The sequence below is a fragment of the Arvicola amphibius genome, chromosome 3, assembly GCF_903992535.2.
Source record: "Arvicola amphibius chromosome 3, mArvAmp1.2, whole genome shotgun sequence".
NCBI classification, from domain to species: domain Eukaryota; kingdom Metazoa; phylum Chordata; class Mammalia; order Rodentia; family Cricetidae; genus Arvicola; species Arvicola amphibius.
The window spans coordinates 23,317,364-23,338,660 of NC_052049.1; the positions used below are offsets into that span (position 1 = coordinate 23,317,364).

Genomic DNA, 21,297 nt, shown 5'->3' on the forward strand with positions numbered 1-21,297 from the left:
ATCCTTGGGAAACTTGCATTTGGCCTGGCCTCACCAGACGGAATGACTTGCATTTGCTTCTGGTTCACGGTTCACATTCATTTATAAGGTGTTTGCTCAGCTATAAGGAGGGCTCCGAAGAGGGCGTGGCTGAACTGAGGGTGGAACCTTGGCCCTGTCTAGGATGGATATGTATCATTCCAGTCTTAACGGTTTTGTATTCATGATAATGCATTATAGGCAATATCAAGGTATTTTGATTAAGGATATAATTATAGGAGGTTAAGCACTGATCAGGAATTACGTGACTTTTTTTAAAAAACGAGAAATTACTAAAGAAAGCTCCTTGTTGTGTCTGATCTTTCATATGATAAGACAACCAAGATAGAGCTTTTTGCGTTGTTTGCTCCTCATCGATTAAAGCCCTGCCCGTGATGACCTCCGGAGATAAGTGATGGAGAAAATGATTCACTGACGTCTTTTGACTTGAGCAGGGGAAATGCCCATGCTACATAAGGCCAATGGTAGAATCCTGTGGAAATCCTGGAACTGGCAAATTGCCTTGCAGGGAATTACTGGGCTTGCCCACAGCTGTCTGCATAATCGGGCTGAGAACAATCTCTCTGTTCTGAGAACTTGTTTCCAAGGTTCTGTTTGATGATTCTCAGTCTCTGCTGGGCCTAACAATGCATTATTCAGAGTCTGCCCCTTGGCTGGGGTTGGCATGTGGCTGTGGAAGATGCTGGGGGATTGTAGGGGAGGCAGCGAGGAAGGAGGCAGGGAGGAAAGGGAGGCAGGGAGGCAGCTGGTGGAGACTTCAGAGGCCAAGGGAGCTCGAGCCTTTAAATTCACAGTACTTTGATCAGTATGTGGCGAAACCTAATCATTATGTTGCCTTCCCACAAATCCCAGCCAGGCTAACTGTTTAGTGCTGGAGATCACAGAGAGTTCTGCTGAGGTGAAAGGTGAGCCTATGCAGGCACCTAATTGGTACCTTTGCCCTATATGATTGTTCACATTGACTGATGGTGGTCAGGGCCGGGAATAAGTAAGCAGAATGAAAATTCTTCTCTGAAAAAAAAAAATTCTCTGTTCCAAAGTTAGTGGGCAGCCTGATAGGAAAAGTTTCAAATTTTCTGGAAAATGGTAACAGGGCTCCTGAACTGTCTCTTGTGCTAGGATCTAGTGGTCCATGACAAGGAGGACCTTAGAGAGAATTCTGCAGTGATTCCTGCTGGGAGCACTCAGAATCATGGGACTGCACAGACGTCTGACCCAGGCTTGGAGGGACACCATGTCCCCCTATCGCCCAGCCTAAATCCTGTGCTTAAGGCCAGCTGGAAGCCTGCCCCGTTTATAAACAAGTCTCTGCTTTTTGTTGTTGCCCTCGATGATTCCCAGTGAGTATGCAGTAGTTAACACCTGATTGTAAGAGTCTTTTCCAGAATCCTTCTCTGCTCGTACCTTGCATCAGTTGTGAGTCTCCTTTCCATTACCTGCATGTCCAAATGTATTTACAACTCGGTGTTGTAGGTTAGACCAGTCTGCTATAGAAACGCTGAACAGGATAGGGGACATAGTCACTGGATCCTGACCCCCAATTGATTTTCTTTGTTTCAGAAGCAGAGGTGTAACTCCTAGGGAAGCCCCAGCTGGGGGTGGGGGCCAAGTTAAAGCAGCTTCTGTCAGGTTGGAGAGATGGTCTTGAGGGCCGTCTTTCTGGAAGAGTTGTAGTTGGCCTAGAGAGGCCTTTGGGGGAGTGATTTAGTTCTGCCAGATTGAGAGAAGCACACGTTTGTGTAGCTCGTGTTAAGAATCCATTTTTTGTCACACCAGAAGTTATTGCCTGAAGAAACAAGTATTTCGGTTCCTCACCTTTGACACGTTTGTGCGTGTAGATTTTACGTCTAATAATGTTCTTTTTAACTTTGAAGAGGAAAATCTCAGGGCTTGTCTAGGTACATGTTAGTGTTGTATTGTTACTTAGGATTCCACGCAGTAACCCCCACATTCCAGGATGCAAGAGTTAGCCAGAGGACTTTACTCTCCTAATTCTGTGGTAATTTAGAGAATTAGGGTCATGTGGTGTGGTCTGTCAGGTGCTAATGTATTCTTACGATTCAGACACTAAACTGTGTGTGTGTGTGTGTGTGTGTGTAGCCACTGTCTACTTTTATGAATTAATATTCCTATTGGTCACGCATGATGAATTGCTCACGTAGAATTGGGGTATAGGGATCCCCCTGCCACGTCTGCTCCCAGCTCCCTTGCCCTGTGGTGTGAAAATTCAAACATAGGAGATGATCAGAAATAGTCATAATTAACCATTTGTCCAGTGTCTAGATTCCTTTACACTGAGTGGGTATCAGAGAGTCCAGAGATTCCGGGGGCAGGGGGAGAATGGTCCCTGGGTCACATGGGGAGTAGCATGAGCTTAAAGGAATCAGTGATGAGGTATAATAGAGAAATCTCTATTTCGGGGATAATCACCTTTTAGCGGTTCAGAACATTGCTTGTTGGCATTTTTTTCCTATTGAAATTCCTTTCAAATCACTCTAAGGGTTTCTAACTTAGAATTTTCCTAATTCTAAGTCTTAGAGAGGAAGTGAAGACTTTTGTTTTAATAACAACTTGGTGGAGAACCCTGTAACACTCAGTCTTGCCCCAATGCATAGTCAAATTGTGTTTCATATGTTCACAGGTTGTGCAGCCATCACGACAATAAATTAAAAACATTGTGTAACCCCGAAAGAAAACCTCGACCCACTGTACACATTTTTAATAAGCAAGTCTAATTTTTTGTTTAAAGTCAAACTTTCTAGGCTAGTAGCTACCTATTTTTATTGAGGCTCTCAGTTTATCAGATAAGGGTCTGACTGAGAGCTATGGTACTATTTTTAAAGGGAAAATGAATTTTAAAACTCCTGTGTGTTTCTTACACGAGGACACAGAAGTATTCCGTGCTGTCCCATCCCGGCTACTTAACATCATGCCCATCGTGTGATGATTAGTAACTCCTCACGTGTGATAGTTAACAGGTAGCAATTTCTGCCCAGAGGGCAAGGTTCCTATCTGCTTACAATGAGAAAGTCAGTTCAGTTGTTTTTCTGTAGGCATGTCATCTTCCTGCCCATGGTCAGTGTGCCATCTTTCTGTGCACAGGCTGCTGTGCAGCTCTTTAACTCCCGTGAGACACATCCAGTAAGATGTGCATCGCCAAGCCATACAGTGGTGGCACACGCCTTTAATCCCAGCTGTCGGGAGGCAGAGGCAGGCAGAGCTCTGTGAATTCCAGGTCAGCACCTGGTCTACAAAGCAAGTTCTAGAATAGCCAGGACTGTTACACAGAGAAACCTTGTCTCCAAAAACAAAAGACTAAACAGAATTTTAAAAAAGAAAAAGAAAAAAAAAGAAAGCTGTGCCTGACTGGTCTGAAATAGCCACCTCAAGTGCCTTTTCCAAGGACTGCCATTAGTGTCCCCTTGCTGCAGTTGGATGTCACTTTATACAAAACAGACTGTAGTTCATCCTGTGCATTGGAATTGGGACCGTAAAATCCCAGTTGAGCAGAGGAAGGCAAGTCTGTGATTTGCTCTTGCATCATCTTCGCGGAAAGAAGATGCTGGCGCAGAGAATACTTGGTATCAACGTGGGCCAGGTGACCTTGCACAAGCTGTGGCTCCCGGTGTTAGCTCCTTTTACAAAGACCAGGATTAATACCTCTAATTACACCCAGTCGGGGGGCCTTGTTTCTAGGGTTACTAATCTGTTTCCAGCCCTTGCCCCTTAGCACCGGTTCCTCTCATCCTCAGTCCATACCCACAGACCACCCAGCTATCATACAGTCAAATCCTGGGCTTCGGAAAAATGTTCGTTTAGTAGTTTATACCTTCCCTTGAGAACTTTTGGAATTTGTTACTTTATTTATTTAATTCTCCCCAAGAAGTCCGCAAGTCCACATACTTCTCACTGCCAGGCTTGAAGAAAAGAAGAAAAGAAAGCCGAAGGTAAACACTCACTCTCTCTCTCTCTCTCTCTCTCTCTCTCTCTCTCTCTCTCTCTCACACACACACACACACACACACACACACACACACACACACACTATCACACACACACACACACACACACACACACACACACACACTCCCAACTCCCTTATAACCACTATGACCTCAAACAGAAAACTCTTACCCACTGTTGCCTGAGACCGTTTTTTCTGCGAATGGAGGAATGCTAGGTGGTTCTGCCTTGGTGGGCCACACAATTTGTGTTTTTTTTTTTTCTTTCCAGCTGTGGCTTCTCTTTTCTCCCTTCCCGTTGCACTGGTTTCATCTCCTTCCTTGGCTATTTTGAGACAGTGGAAGGAACTGAATTTGAAGGATGGTTTCCATGGTTTAGAAATAGTCGGTCCCGAAGCCCTAGGCCAGTGATGGTTTGGTAGTATTTGATGATTGTTATTTTGCTATCATCTCTTCCAAAAGTAGTCTGTTTTCACATGGAAAAAAAAAAAAAAAACCCAGCTCACTTTTGGTTTATCAATGAGGCCTTCTTGGACAAGTGTGGTTTTTGTTCATTGTACGCCTATTCTAAATACTCTGTGATTTAGTCCTCAGCAATTAATAGCGCGTCATTACAGTCTATACACTTTCCAAGGCAAGATAGAAAGGTCCATGAAAGACCTCGCTGTATCTCAAATAAATGCCACCTGAATGCTTTACGATGACCTTGTCTTCATGCCCTTCATCCGAGGCCTCTGCTCGATGGCATCAACAAGGCTGGAGCAGAGTTCATCAGAGGGTAACTTGTAGGGTGACTTCTGGAGGCAGCCATGAGATCATCAGGAGAGGGCTGAGTCGGGTCATTCACTTCCTGTGTCTACCCCACTTCTGACCTCATAAAACATGTTTAGTTCAAGTAAGAATGTGGGGAACACAGGTGGTGGTGTGGGAGGTTCTTCTGTATATGTGTTGCTTTTATTGGTTAATGAATAAAGAAGCTGCTTTTGGCCAGTGGCTTAACAGAACATAGCCAGGCTGGGAAAGACATAGAGAGAGTAGGAAGAGTCAGGGAAACGTCATGTTGCTCCGCCAGAGACAGACGCCAGGGACAGAACTTTACCCAGTAAGCCACAACCACATGGCGATACTCAGACTAATGGAAATGGGTTAGTTTAGGATATAAGGGTTAACCAGGAATACGCTTAAGCTATTGGCCAAACAGTATTGTAATTGATGCAGAGTTCTGTGTGATTATTTTGGGAGTTTGTGCAGTTGGGAAATGGAACAAGCAGCCTCCCCCAGCAAGGTGGGGTTGAAAGATTTTTTAAAAATAAGAGCTAGGAGTGTTAGACATTTACCCACTATTCCAAGCTGGAGCCGTACACACTTACCCACTGTTCCATAGCTCTCAGCTGGAGCCATACTCACCCACTATGTCATAGCTCTCAGCTGGAGCCTTGCATACTTACCCACTATGCCATAGTTCTCAGCTGGAGCCTTGCACACTCACCCACTATTCCATAGCTCTCAGCTGGAGCCTTGCACACTTACCTACTATGCCATAGCTCTCAGCTGGAGCCTTGCACACTTACCCACTGTTCCATAGCTCTCAACTGGAGCAGTGCACACTTACACACTGTTCCATAGCTCTCAGCTGGAGCCTTGCACACTTACCTGCTATTCCGTAGCTCTCAGCTAGAGCAGTGCACACTTACTCACTGTTTCATAGCTCTCAGCTGGAGCCTTGCACACTCACCCACTATGCCATAGCTCTCGGCTGGAGCCGTGCTGCTAGTTGGAAGCTCACCCATTACTACTTCAGTGAACGAAACTGACGTTTATTGAGCACTTACCGTGGTGGGAACTTTCACATGGATTATTTTTGCCTTTCTGACCTAAGTGCACTTTGATTTTTTTTCTTAGTCTCGGTTAATGAAAACAATAAATTCTGCACTGTATTTTAACATAGGCTTTGGATTTGAGGTTTCGATTGTGAAACTGTATAGGGCAATGAGGAAAGCATGCTTCACGATGACAGACAGGCATCTTGGTTTCTCTTTGTGTGTATAATATATAAAACACACACACATACACACACACATATATTCTGAAAACCTTGTATCCAGTTTCTAGCGAGCAGAAATGTCATCCGTCTCCTAAGTGTGATGATGGCTGAAGACTTCCAGCACCAACTAAGAGTTGCTGGATCTCCAAGAGGAAAAAGAACTGGGAGAGTCTTAGTATTGTTTAGAGTGGATCCCCTGAGGAATGAGGTATTTACGAGGGTGATTATGTTGTTCCTGGCATTTTCTACCAACTGCACTGTGCATTTGAGAGGAGCAGGGGAGGGAGGCAAACACTGGAAAAATAAGGAATGAAAAGCACGTGCAATAGGAGCTGTGCTTTCTATCACCTTCTGTTATTCCTGTCTTCAAGAGGAGGTCAACTGTTTCACTGCAAGATGAAGGATATATAAAGACATTACTTCAAGTCATGTATTGGTTTGGTGTTATTTCTATAACGAAATACCAGTGGCTGGGTAACACTATCAGGAATGAAGGATTACTGGTTTACAGTTATGGAGGTTCACAGGCATGTTTCATTAGAGACAGCCTTGTAGCAAAGGTCAATGTAGGGAGGTCCTGTAAAAGTCAAAGCTCATATTGCTGGAAAGGCAGAGATTTAAGGGTCAGTTGACTCTCAACCCAAGAAACCAGCGTTCTCTCTCTTCCAAAGACCTAAAGACCTCCCACCAGGCCTTACCTCTTAATAATTCCATCACCTCCCTTATCACCAAACTTCCAACATTGGAACCCCTTGGGCAAACCCCACCCCGACCACAGCTGTCCAGATGGTTAAGGTGTGACTCACACACGTTCTTCTTTTAATGCTTGGTAACTTTAACGTTTGGAATCCAAACGGCTAAGTCCCTGAAGCAAAGACCAGCGTGGTCCTTGACAGGGATTGATGGTGAGATATTGAGTAAATGCTAATCACAAGATAACATTTCTGCCAGACAGGAGGAACGGACTCCGGAGCTCTGTTGTAGCCTGGTGACTCCTATAAATTCTGGTCTGTGTACTTGAAATTGCTCGAACTTAAAGATTCTCACGGTTCCACAGTGAGGAACGTGTGGAGTGCTGTGTGGGCTACCTCGCTCATTTGCTCTTCCACGATGTATACGTGTTTCTAAAAACCACATTTTCTGTGGCAAGAATATGTAATCCTTATATGCCAGTTAAAGTAAATGAGGAAGATAAAAGCTTTTCTCTTCTTCTGATTTATTCGTGTCAGGTCAGTCGGCGGGAGGGTGCGTATCGTGAGTGGGAGAGTGAGCATATATGGTCTTCGCTGCTTCCCAGCTGCTCACTGACAGTCATCCCAACCCAGCCCTGCCTCCTCCTCATGCCCAGTGTCGTAATCCAATCAGGGAAGAAAATCTGGAGTGTTTATTTGGCAATCTACATTCATTCATTATTTTTCTTTCTCTCTCTCTGCTTAGGTGTTGACAAATCTCCTAGGACTTTGGAAGGCTGAATGGATTAAACATGAAGAGCCTGAAAGCGAAGTTCAGAAAGAGTGATGTAAGTACCCTGTGACTCACGGTCTGGCGGCTCCGCCGTGCTCCCCAGGCCTACAGAAACAGCCCTGCTCCTGCCCTGATAAGGCGCTGGGTTAATAAACTACAGATTCCTGAAGTACTAGGCGCCAGCTCAACGTGACGTCGGTGAATGAGCATGCTTTAGGTTTGCTGTTTGTGTGTGCGGCTTTCAGAACAGCCTGTAAGAAATCCCTCAAGTCTGTGTCATGTAGAGAGAGGAACAGTTGAATTAAAGAATCTATAAAACCTGCCAAGATTCTGATTAACAATGCCATTTTCATAATTTTCATTTATAGTTTTTGTTAATTAATTTTAGGTTTTTTTGAGAAAAATATCTTATTTTGTTTATGAGTCATTTATTTTTTTCTTCTGAGAATCTTATTCTGTCCAAATGGCTAGCCTTAAACTCATGGCTGTCCTCCGGCCTTGTTAAGTGTTCTCTTGCCACACTTGGCCAGGGTGGTGTGATTAAGGAATTATATTATCAGCATTGCTCCTCTTGGTCTTTAAGAAACTTGAATCAGTATTGTTCACTGCTACTGCATGCCCCCCAAATTCCTGAGGTTCTCTCTCCCTTGATGCCTATCATAGATTGGAAGAATTGGATCAAGTGTCAGAATTCTCCCATCAGAGCAAATGGCAAGGGGCTGCATAGTGATATTTTCACAGATTCCTACCTCCTAAACTGCTGGGATCTGAGTCTTGCAACAGACTGCATTTTCTTTTTCTTTCTTTCTTTCTTTCTTTCTTTCTTTCTTTCTTTCTTTCTTTTTTTTTTTTTTGGTTTTTCGAGACAGGATTTCCCTGTAGTTTCTAGAGCCTGTCCTGAAACTAGCTCTTGTAGACCAGGCTGGCCTCGAACTCAGAGATCCGCCTGCCTCTGCCTCCCGAGTGCTGGGATTAAAGGCGTGCGCCACCACCGCCCGGCTCAGACTGCATTTTCAAAGCTTCAAGTTGCGTGAGAGAAATTTGTAGACGAGCATTAGGTGGAAGCCCAGATAAGTCACCTTCAAAATACGCATGCTCTACATGTTTAAGATTACGTAATTAAAGGTGAGCCTGGATCTTTGTGCTCTGCCATAAATTTTGTTTGGGAGGGTTGGCACAGTTCTGTGTTTTCCTTAAAGGAGGCTGCGTCGTATGGCTAGTGCGCCACACACATCCATACCTACCTAAACCTACCTCTTAGATGACACTGTGACATGACACGTTGCTATATACTTACTGCTCTGATAAGAGGCCAGACTATAAAATTCCTTCTCATAAAAATATAATTTAAAAAAAGTAAGAAGAAATTTTAGAAAAGTTTACTTCACTCCTAAGGTAAATTAACTCAGAGGATGTGAGGTTACTTGACAAGAGCAGGTAGCACAATCATGTGCCTCAGAGAGCTCCAGTCATGTCACTTCCTCAGATGCCCTTCCCCCAAGAAAACTTTACCCTGCTCACCCCACTGGCCAGTTGTACCAAGCCTGCATCTCACCTTTGGCTTCCTTAAAGAGGAAAGGCAAGCGGTACACAGCCTTGCCCATTTCCGGAGATACCGGTCTGTAATTTACCTAATAAGGGAATTTGGGGTAGAAATGTAGCTCAGTGGTAGAGCATTTGCCTGGCATTCATAAGGCCTGTGTTCAATTTCCAGGACTGCCAAGGGGGAAGAAATTGTTCCAAGAGAATTTGGACTGCTTCCATCTATCCACATTGAGATTATTGTAGCCAGATCTCATCGTGTAGGGGGTGTGATCTCTGAACCAGGGCAGGAGGGTGATAGGCTCATATAGTAATGGTTGAAAAGTTTTTTAAACTGGTAGCCAGAGAGAGGGTGTTGCTGGAATCTCAGTTTTAAATAAAATTTAAAACATTTCCATGAATTAAAAAAAAAAAAGATCACAATAATAACACTAGTAAAGGCTTCTGAGATTTGGCAGCAACAAGGTCTTGATTTTGGCAGTGAGTATGAAGAAGGAATGTCCGAGGAGCAGCCTTGGGGGAGGAGAGCAAAGGAAGTTGCTTGAATAGAGCCAGCCTGATCTACAGGGCTTCCCAGATTTATTCCCAGTTGTTTTCTCAAGCTCTGTCACTAGTTAGGCAAATGGAGGGAATAAAGACTCAAAAAGAAACCCCTTTCAAGACAAAGTCCCGTTTGTTAACCAGACGTATGGCGGCCCTGATTCCAGCAGATTTTTATACTAGGCACTCCATATTCCACTAGGCACTCGATGGGAATTCTTGCCACTAACCTCATGTGTTTTTCTAATTAAGCAGCTTTTTTCAGATTAAGGAACTGAAGCCTAGAGAGAGGCAGCAACTTCTATAGATTCCTGCAGCTCTAAGTTGTAGATACAGGTTTTTTGCAGGCAAGTGTTGGAAGCCCAGCTTTCCTGAATGTTGGAGTGTGCAATGGAGATTGGGGTTTGTGAACCGGTGTGATCCAGGACGCAGCTTTGAACTTGGATTGAGGTTCATGGCCTTGGACAGCTCTCTTACTCTTCTGATTTTAGGTCTTCATCCAAAAAGTTCAGTGTGCTGATGGGGGTCAGACACACGTCTCAGGGTCTGATGTTTAGAGGACAAATGGCGGGCCAGTACTTCTTCATCCTACTAAGGAACTTAAAGATTATAAAAAGGAGAGATCTTATCATTTATGGGTTACAGAGAGCCTTGAGAGCTAGGAGTGAGTTGACCTGGGAGGCTTGCTTTTTAAGGGCATGCCTTTTCCTTTGAAGTGTTCGGTAGATGTCTGTATGTATTACTAGTTACATAGTTACAAGATGATAGGTTTACAAATGATCTTCAATTAAATGAGCCATACTATAGTCTATACTGAAGTGCATGGTGTGGCTTGAATGTTCCAAGCTATCAACCATCCTAGTGAAGCAGGTGGTATCTCCTGAGTGTCCTGAGCCATCAGCCAGCCTGTGTTTCTGCACGTCTTTGTGCGAGAAAGAAAGGGAAGAAAGAGTTCTTTGTGTTTCTAAGGGTAGGCGGCCAAGGATGGCAGATCAAGTGCATGATTATGTAAAGAGGAGACAGGTGACCCACTGGCGTGATCACGTTTCAGCCAGGTAACTTTGTGGCCATTGAGAAGAAAATTCAGGAGTAAGCAATAAGGACGAGAGCGGCTGCAAGGAGTTGCCCGTGGGTGGCCTTCAAGTCACTCTGCTGCCCCAGGACCATTGTGGAGATACAGATTCAGTCTGGGGTGTGCTTTCTGGAAGACTACTTGGCTCGACTTCCTGGGGGCAATCTTATGTGTATGTTGTGGGGGTTCAGAGTGATGCTGTGGGCCGTGGTTAGACAGACCTCTAAATATGTTTGGCACCCACAGTTAACCTACAGGGGCTAGAGAGGTGCTTTCCTAGTGGATGACTTGTCTTAGTTAGGGTTTCTATTGCTGTGAAGAGACACCATGACCACAGCAACTCTTGTAAAGGAAAACATTTCATTGAGGGAGCTCGCTTACAGTTTCAGAGATTCAGTTCATTATCATCATGGTAGGGAGCATGGCGGCTTGCAGGCAGCTACGGCGCTGGAGGAGAAGCTGAGAGTCCTCCATCTTGCAGGCAAAGGAAGTCGACTGAGACACTGGGAGTTATCCTGAGCACAGGAAACCTCAAAGCCTGCACCCACAGTGACACACTTCCTCCCACAAGGTCATACCCACTCCAACAAAGCCATACCTCCTAAAAGTGCCACTCCCTGAGATGGGGACCAGTTACATTTAAACTACCATGATGCCATTTTTCTTTAAGTTTCCTTTAAAAACTTGATTTGCGACATCCTGATAGTTGAGTTAGGCACAGATAGGAAGACATAAAAGAAATTCAGAATGTGGCAGGGCAAGGGTTGTCTAAAAATAGGGGTGTGGTGATGCAAACTTCACCAACACATGGGAAGTGAAGGCAGGAGAATTGGGAGTTCAAGGCTAGCCTTGGCCATGCAGTGAATCTGTCTCTCTACTCCTCCACCTCACCCTAAGAAGCTGATAAACCATAGTAGGAGGGGCGGAGTCATCATGTGCTTCAGACACTCAAGACAAAACACAAATAGAATTGTATACTAAATGGACCTTTAAGGTGAGCCCAGCTGTGCCCAGAAACCAAAACCAGATGTGGGGACTACCAGACTGTGAAGCCTGGTGACAAACGCTCTCGGCCTTGACAGTAGGAGAATTTGGGGAGCTCTCTAAAGGCGGAACTTCAACCCAGGGGATTGGTGTGTGGGGGAAGGATGAAGCTGGGGTGGTGGAGGAGCAACGACTTAGCACGTTGAATTTCAACATTTGTCCTTGGCCATATAAAATAGTAATACTTGGTGAATTCAGACCAGAGCCTCAGTTTGGGGTGTGGCTGTGAGAATTTTAGCCCGAAGAACAGCCCGAAGTATGCATTCTATTTTCCAGATGCAGTGGCTGACGCTCAGGCTTATGAAACAAGCCCCAATCTTGGTTCTTTACCTCCTTTCTGACTATATACATCTACATCCTTTATCTTCAAGTTTCATGTGGCCCCTTTACCTCTTGAAATATTTGCAGCGGCTAGCATGTCGTTCTGTGTGGAAAAATCAGCTGTCATCATGAGAAATGAGGCCAGAAAGGTTGGGGTTTCCCTGTGCAAGCTAAAACACTCTGGCTTTTGGAATTTCCTTTCAAATGACACTTTTTAATGCCAGAGTGAAATGGGTGGATGTTTGAGGGATGAGAAATGGGAGTGAAAGGTCTTTGTAACAAACCTTAAGAAGTGCCATTCCGGTGTGGCGGAGGGAGTCAGAGTTTACTTTTTGGGTGTGTATTTGCTTTGATGAAAGATTTATTCTCAGTTATGTGTTCCATTATAATAAGGAAGCAGCAGACCTGGCATGGAGAAAATCAGAGCAGCCCCATTAAAGTGACTATATTCAGAAAAGACTAAATTGATGGTATACCATGATGGAGTAGCTCCTGTCCGCTGCAGTCTTAAGCCAAGGAAATGCTCACACCCCCTGAATCTTGAGGAACCAGACACATCCTGCTCAGTCAGGTTCTGAATCTGTTGCCTATTGAGATTTATGCTTCTCATGAAGGTCGAGAACCATTGTTGCTGCCAAGGTATTTTTTTCTTTTCCCAAGGAATTTTTAGTCATTTATCGTAAGTTCTTACAGATGCCTGAGTCACTGCGCGCACACACACACACGCACACACACATATGGACTATTTAAAATTGTGGTCTCTCTGTAGACACACTAGCTTTGACCAGTTTCAAGCTAAGCTCTTTGTGCAGAGACATGCCTTAGTAATGTATGAGAGATAACCAACCCCATTGGGTGGGTGGAGACAGGAGACTCCGTAAAGACCGACCGGGAGAGAACTTTGGTAAGGTTGTTGTCGGACTGCATACTTTCCAGGTCTTGTCAGACCTTTAGAAACAGAGAATCTTCTTGCTGCCTAATCTCTCTCACCTTGTGTTAATTGGCCAGGTGCCATAACAAGGTGCTACAAGCTGGGTGGCCTAAACAACAGGAATTTATTGTCTGTTGGGTCTGGAGGCTGGAACTGTGGAAGGGCTGGTGTGGAGAAGGCTGTATGGGAGCGCCTGCTGGGTGCCACTCCTGGACTCCAGGCGTATACCAGGAACCTTTGGCTTGTGGGCGGATTATCTCAGTTCTAGGCTTCATCTTTGACATTCTCGCTGTGTGCGTCTATGTGTCCACATTCCTAGTTACGATAAGGACACTAATTACATTGGATTAGAGCCTGCTCTCTTGACCTCATTTCAAACTAGATTATTATGTAGGCTTTTTTTTAATGTAAAAACTACTTCTTAATCTAAGTAAGGTAGCATTCTGATGTGGAGGCTTTAGGACTTCAACATAAATATTCTGGCCATGACACAATTCATTCTATAATACATTTCTATTCTAGAATAGTTTTTAAAGCTCTCACCTCTATTTTTTTGGGGGGGTGTGGTTTTTTGTTTTGTTTTGTTTTTATTGACAGATATTGTATGTATCCCTGACTGTTCTAGAACTTGCTCTGTAGACCAGGCTTGGTCTCAAACTCAGAAATCTACCTGCCACTGTCTCCCAAGTACCGGGATTAAAGGTGTTCGACACTACCACCCTGCAGTCCCCACCTCTTCCTGCTGAATACAACAATTAGAGACCTTACCCTTCATCTCAGAAGGAAGTAGAAATGTGACAGTATTGTAGCGAGTGTCTTAACCTGATGCATAGAAATCAGAGGAAACCTCTTTTTTTTTTAAAGATTTATTTGTGTGTGTGTGTGTGTGTGTGTGTGTGTGCTCGCGCGCGTGCGCGCACGCACATAGACACACACACACAGACACCCCCCCCCCCCGCCCGTGTTTGTCGTGTCAGAGGTTAGAAAAGAGAGTTGAGTCCCCTCGGACTGGAATTGCAGGTAGTTGAAACCTACCTGATGTCGGTGCTGGGAACTGAACTTGGGTCCTCTGGAACAGCAGGAAGTCCTCTTAACCTCCTAACCATCACTCCAGTCCCCACATTTAAAAAATTTCTCTCTCTCCCCTCCCCCCACGTATGTGTCTATCATACGTCTGTTTGTGCATGTGTGTGCAGGTGCCTGTTAGCACACATAGGAAGGACCAGAGGCCAAATGTCATTAAGTGTTCATAACTTATTTATTTTTTCATCTTTTGAGGCAGGGTTCCTCACTGATCCCAGAGCTTGCCAATTTGATGAGGTTGATTGACTAGCAAGCTCCCAGGATCCTCCTGTGCTCCCCACCTTCTCCAGTGCTGGCGTTACACACGTGTACCACTGTGCCAGACTTTTAAGCAATGCTACAGACCCAGACTTGGTTCCTCACAGTTGTGTGGCAAGCCCTTACCCCACTAGGCCATCTCCCCGTCAGAGAGTGCAGACTTACTAATTGAGGCGTCTGCTCACGTACTGCCTGGTTATCACCAGGGGCAGGGACTGTGCGCGTCCTCTGCACACTGTCATTTTATCCTCGGACCCTGTCAGGCAGAGGCCATCTAATCATAGCATTTTACGGAGGAACTAAGACTGAAAGTCGCTTTTATGGTGCGGGTCTCATGGTGGATGAACGTCAGGCCGGGAACTGGGTTTTACTTACAAGGTAGTTTCCACTGTGCACACAGGACATCAGCGCTTGTAAATCTTGAATCTCCAAATTATCCCGAAATAAAGTCTTTCCTGTCCTAAGCTGAAATAAGTCTGTACAGTGGGCTAGGGTAGAGCATTTCTAACATATACAAGTCCTGGGTTCAATTCCCAGCAATACCCCTTCCTCCAAAGAAAAAATATGCATAGTGATTTTGTACAGTGGCTTTATTTATTTATTTATTTGCTTATTTATTTAGTTTCGAGACAGCGTTTCTCTGTAGCTTTGGAGCCTGGAATTAGCTCTTGTAGACCAGGCTGGCCTCGAACTCACAGAAATCCACCTGCCTCTGCCTCCTGAGTGCTGACATTAAAGGTGTGCACCACCACAGCCTGGCTGTACAATCTTTTTATATATTATCTAAGTTGCTCACAGCAGTCAAGTTCACCATTGTCAATGTGCTTTTTTTCTCCCCGTGGTAGGGAGAGATCTTACAAAATTCTGGATGGTTTGCTTGCCGAGAGTCATATCTATCTCAGGTCAGTTTTGAAGGGGAGGCCAAGACCCTGCTTCTGCTGTTTGTTGGAGCCAGAGACGATTCTCCATGGCAGGCTAATTGAATCACAGCTTTATCCGTTACCCCAAAGTGATTCTTCGGTAAACCTGATACCTTCCAGCTGGAGACCAAAGTGCAGTGCAGACCCTGACCCCTAAACTCGGGAAACACCCGACGGTCCACAGAGCAAATGAGTCACCGTGCCATTGTCTCTTATCTCTTTATCACGAATGAATTACACCATCATTTTCAGTGAGGGCCGTTGTCGCCCTACATCTTTCCTGGCTTGACAGACTTGTTGTGTGATTTCTCCTTGGTGATGAGACACCAAGAACTGCTTCTGAATCATACTATGGAGGTCCTGAGTGGAGTGTCTGCACAAAGATCTTTGCTGTATAAAGGTGGACAGATTCGTTTATATGATGGAGAGAGAGCATTAGCCAAATGTTCAGCGCTGTCTTTAAAAACTGATGGCCAGGGCTTGATTTCTGCTTGTATTTCTGCCTCCATGGAAAGGAGGAAGGGCCTTGTGTCTGACTCACAGGATATGCCAGTTCCCATCATTGCTGAGGATGCATTGCCTGTTTTGAAAATCGCTGCCTGAAAATGTTTTCATTTTGCTATCTCCTTTTAGGAGCCCACTGAGCTGATTTCTCCAGCTCTTCACTGGGCTACCCAGTGGGTTGCTCTGCTTGGAGGTGAACAGACAGGGAGCAAGAACAAGGACCTGCACACTCTCCTTGGATATCTTTCCTTTGAAATGTGTTTTCTGGTGCTTTTTTTTTTTTTTTTTTTTTTTTTTTTTTTTTTGTGGTGGAGGGAGGCAACATTTATACTCAGCCTTTGTTTGTGGCATGAGTTAAATGCCAACTCATGAACCTATCCTTTGAAAATTCCTCTATAACCAGGAAGCTGAAAGGTCCTTCTGGAACCCACTGGATGTACTAATGTTGGGATAATAAGCTAAAATCCAAAATACAGTGGTTCTGTTTTCCTCTGAAGTGAAATTTTTCAAGCATCCAAAAGATCTGCAGCACAGTTCCCTGCATGGATTGCACTGGGCCCCAAGCTATACAGCCCTTTTGTTTCCTTTAGGGCTACCCTGGGCCCTAAGCTATACTGCTCCTCTATTCCCTCTAGGGCTGCCCTGTGCCTGGCAGTAGCCACAGCCACTTGTGTCTACCGAGCATTTGAAATGGTACTGATTTAAGTTGAGATGAACTAAAAGCATAAAGCATGTAGCAGATTTCAAAGACGTTGAACACTGTCCCATCATAATATGTTAAGTATTTTTAAGGCATCTTGTGTCCTCAGCGGAGTGCTGATGGTCTAGACTGCTGGGTTTATGAACCAGTTAACTCTGTCACCTGCTTCTGTTGACATATTTTAGCGTGGCTATCACAAGTTTGTTTATTTGTTTGTTTGTTTGTGTATTTTTTATTTTGTGTGTGTGTGTGTGAGAGAGAGAGAGAGGGGGGGGGAAGGGAGGCGCAGAGACAGAAAGATGAGAGTGCACACAGTTAGACCCACGTCATGGGTATGTGTATGGAAGAGTGAAAGCCAGTCCCACCTTCTACCTTGTTGTAGACTCTCACTGTTCCTGACACTGCACTGTATCCCCCAGGCTAACTGGCTAGAATTTAGGCCATTCCCCCATCCCTGCTTTCCAGTTTTGCCATAGGAATGCTGGGAGTACAGCTATATACCACTGCATCTGGCTTTTCATGTTAGTTTCTGCAGTGGAACGTGGATCTTCAGGCTTTGTGTAGCTAGTGCTTTTTGACACCAAACCATCGCCCTGACCCCAGAGCCTTTTTAAAATGGTGTAAATCTTCCATTGTAAGACTTCCAACTTCCATGTTGGATAGTACTGTTCTGGGCTTGCTGGCTGTTGTCTTGCATAGTCAACATTTAAGTTTTAAAGAAAGTGAAGTATGACATTTTCCTTTTTAAAAGATGTGCCCAAGGGGGTACAAGGCATTGTCCTCTTGTGAAAGTTAAGGGGAGGCAGGTGATCATATTCTCTGTCATCCATGAGACCAGCTGAACCTCAAGAGGCAAAGGAGAATGGATATTAGAGACAATTAACATCTCCATAGGCAATTTCCACACTTATTTGAAAGTTGAATAACAGAATGTTCTCAATCTTTAGTGACTTAAGTTTTGAGTGGTTTTGCAACTCAGACAGAGCTGTGGTTGCTACTTGCCTAATAGTGTTGTGTTCGCAGAAGCCTATTGTAGCAGGCTGTTTCCCATGAAGGTTAATGCCTTTCCCAGGCTAGGAATGGAAACTCTTCATGGATGTTATCAGCTGGAGACACTGGGTCTCCAGTCAAGATTTTCCTCCAAGGCTAGTAATCTCGTGATTTAATTAAACTGAGAAGGTGTGGGTCTGCTCAAGTAATATTTATGGTTCCAATTTTGAGGTTTCTTATACAGACGAGAAATACCATAATCTGAACTCATCTCCACTGAAAAAAATCGGAGTTATGTCGTCTTCCAATTATATATTATAAATTTAGCTTTACATGATCATGAGTCCATGTATTCTGTCAATGTTCTATTGCCGTGAAGAGGCATGATGACCATGGCAACTCTTACAAAGGAAAACATTTCATTGGGTCTTGGTTATGGGTTCAGGGGTTTAGTCCGTTATTATAGAGGGAAACATGGAGCCTCACAGGCAGACATGGTGCTGGAGAAGGAGCTGAGAAGTCTTCATCTGGATCAGCAGGCAGCAGAGAGCGACACACTGGGCCTGGCTTGAGCTTCTGAAACTTCAAAGCCCACCCCCAGGACACCCTTCCTCCAACAAGGCCATTCCTCCTAATGACATCTCCTGAGCATTCAAATGTATGCTTATGGTGACCATTCTTATTCAAACCACTACAACATACAATTTATGAAATTGTGAAATCTGAGTGTTTTTAATTAGGCCAGCAAGTTCCATCTGAACCTAGGTGACAGCTTACGTCTCAAGCTGTGACCCAGCATTCTGAACAGAACTCTAGATTTGTTCCAAAATAACAATAAAAATAATCTTCACTTCCTAGGCTTGTTCTGCTTTTGGCATATGCTGAGATTTAATTAGCCGTTCTGGTAGTCACATTGCCCTCTTCATTCAAACTGGGGTTATAATTAATTCCCCCACCCCCACCAGAGATTCTTGCTGCTTCCTTTTGTATATTTGTGCAGTAAAATATTTGAACTCAAAACCAAGACATTATATTTATCCCGCTTAAGTTTTACGGTAGTAATTACGCTTGTTGAATTTGGTTTTACATTAGATGAACTTTTTTACTTGTGTAGCTTTGGCATCATTTTAGATTCTAGTTCTTATTATAACATTGGCATTGAGTCATCCGCAGTCTTTGTAGTTTGGCTCATCTAATTTAAATCTAAGCCATGAAAGTTGTTGAGCAGCTGAAAGTGTGTGTGTGTGTGTGTGTGTGTGTGTGTGTGTGTCTGTGTTTGTGTGTCTGTGTGTGCTAGGTAAGATCTTTGCTACTGAGCCACATCTCCAGCCCCTGACATCATTTATTCTCCATACTCCTTGGAGTCTGGTTACTCATTTTGTCTGCTTGTTTTCTGTTCACATCACTTTATCCCCTGGTATCTATATGATATCAGTAATTTCCATAATTGCTCTGACCTTTAATTGTCTCATCTTTAATTCAGGTGAGACCTGTATCTCTTTTAAAACAATATGAAGATTAAGATGAAACCTGGCATGCAGTAAATTCAAAGTAAGTCCTAGCTTCTGGTACCTAACACAATGCCTGGTTTTTGTAGTTTCTCTATAGTCGGTAAGGGATGAATGATATAAAGGTGTTTACTGTACTAGATGAGGCCATACATGACTTTTGCCATTTAAAATGAGCTCTGGTGTGTGGACAGCCAGCAATATAGGAGTTTAGGGAAAGCTTCATGGGAAAGAGAGCTTAACCTGTGGCTGGACCAACTTGATTGTTGGACCAGCTTGATTGGGCAGGTTACGATTAATAGAGGAATCCAGTAATAATGAAGTCCGGATGCCAAAAGCGGAAGCAGAGTGAGGAGATTTGACTGAAGAGTGAGGCCTGCATGAGCAGCTAATAGGAAATGAAGTTGCAATCTTTGATGGGTGGCTCCGAGCAGCGTTGAAAGCCCAGGGTGGGGTGAGTTGAAGAATGAGGTTTTGACATGATTATATTCTGGCAGTAGAATGATTGGGGGTTTTGAGAAGCTGTAACCAGAGAAAGGGGCCAGGCCTAGGGCCAAGGCTAGGGTGGTGGCTGCTGCTGGAAAGGAAAGGATGGGATTTGAGTGGGCGTGGAGTGAAGAGCAGGGAGGGAGCCAGATTCCTGCCTGATACCGCGAAGGAAGGTCTCTTGGTGTGACCACACCCTGCCAGTCCCGGGCTGTGAGTGCCCCTCATCACCTGAGAAATCTAGTGTGGGATTATTTTGGCCCTGCCTGTCACTCGGCAGTTTGGTGGGGCACAACAGCTGAAGCTGACACTATTCCACCTGAATGAGGAACGATTTAACAGCGCAAGGCACCTTCCTGCCAAGTGTTAATCAGGCAATTTCACTTTCAATTTGTTGATTCCTCTGTATTCCAGAGTATCTCTCCTTGTCAGAGACTGCTGTGTAGAGAACTGGTGTGGTAATTGATAGTGCTGATGTAACCAACTCTTCAGAGTGACTTAAACCTGGGGGAGATTCACCACATCTCGGAGTTCCTCTGTAGGGGGCTGAATTGACATTCTTCCTGAGGCCTGTGGGGGAGAATCTGGCTTGTTGCTCCAGTTTCTGGCAGTTTGTCGCTGCTCTGTAGTTTACCTCCGTTCCCGAATGTGCACACTGTGCCCCTGTCTGTGCCCAAATCTCCCCTTCCATAGGAAGTACACTGTGCAGATTCAGGCCCACCTTGTGAATAATAGGTTTCTTCTTCTCAGGGAGAGGGCTTCAGCAAGTGAATTCAACTCCTAACGTTTATCCCAATCACCAAAGTCAAGTAGGAATTAGGATTTGTCCCTGTGGGCTCGGCTCCACGAGTCCCAGATCAAGCAAAGCTGTGGCTGTGCACGCCCCTGTCTGCTGTCAGGAGGCTTACAGACTGCAGTGATTCCAGCCAACTGAGAGAAGGCCTGGAATTGAATTTCAAATTCCTAATTTCTGCTGCCAGTGGCAACTGAAAGTTGATAATCTTGGGTAAACTTTAACCAAAACATGCTTCAAGGAGGCCTACAGGGCCAGCCCAGGATTATCAGTCTATAAAGTGAGGTTGCCAGAGATAAGGGTGGGGCGGGGAATATGGAAATCAAAGTGGTTAGACCTGTTTGGGGAGGAGTGGAGCAAAAAGAGGGCCTGAGAGCACAGTGGGACCTGAGGCTTAGGAATGTGGGGTAGCTTTCTGGTTGTAACGTAACAAGGGGTATGAGTTCACCCTCTCAGGTGGTAGTCCTGGTTTGGGGGTCTTGGTGGAATGTCTGTATGCTAGGACGTGGATTGTATTTTGAGAGCCCTGGATGTAGTTTTAAGACCCACCCTCTCATGGGAGTCACGGGGGTCTATGACTCGGGATTCCTGCTTCATGTATGTTTAGAAAGCTAACCAAGCTGTTCTAACATGGCAGGCAGGTGGGTTGAAGTGGTAGGCCATAGTCTTGGCTTTGTGGGATTATCTCCCAGAAGCCCTAGCAGCAGTCGCTGTGTTGGATGATGTAATGACCAAAAAGTGTAGACTGGGGTTACTGACGGTTCACAAATGCCGGGTTCTCTGGGTGTTGAAGTTTCTTGTTAAGAAGAAAACCCCATAGTATTCTCGTGTGACTCGCTGAATCCCCTTTTATATATTACATTGTTCCTGGGTTTCTTAAAATACCTAATACAGTGCAAATGCCAGGCAAGCAGTTGTTCTGAATTGCTTAGGAATTGAACCAAGAATACACATATAAACACATCTGTCTATTTTCTGTATAGACACTTTTCCTAAATGTGTTCAGTTGAATCTGTGGAACTCAAGAATAGAAAGGGCTATTTCATCGTTATTATTATCTGTTCAAGTGATGGGAGACCCACAATACATTGGTTAT

The 21,297-nt window shown here is 44.6% G+C and overlaps 1 protein-coding gene across 2 annotated transcripts in view; it reads left to right on the top strand.

Annotated features, from left to right (window-relative positions):
• The window catches only part of Rai14 (retinoic acid induced 14), a 136,107-nt gene that overhangs the window by 16,340 nt on the left and 98,470 nt on the right, over nt 1–21,297 (top strand). For both annotated transcript variants that reach the window (XM_038322451.1, XM_038322450.1), the window contains one exon: nt 7,483–7,564. In XM_038322451.1, the coding sequence (XP_038178379.1) occupies nt 7,529–7,564 (36 nt within the window). In that variant the 5' untranslated portion in view covers nt 7,483–7,528. The remainder of the gene's footprint in view (nt 1–7,482; nt 7,565–21,297) is intronic.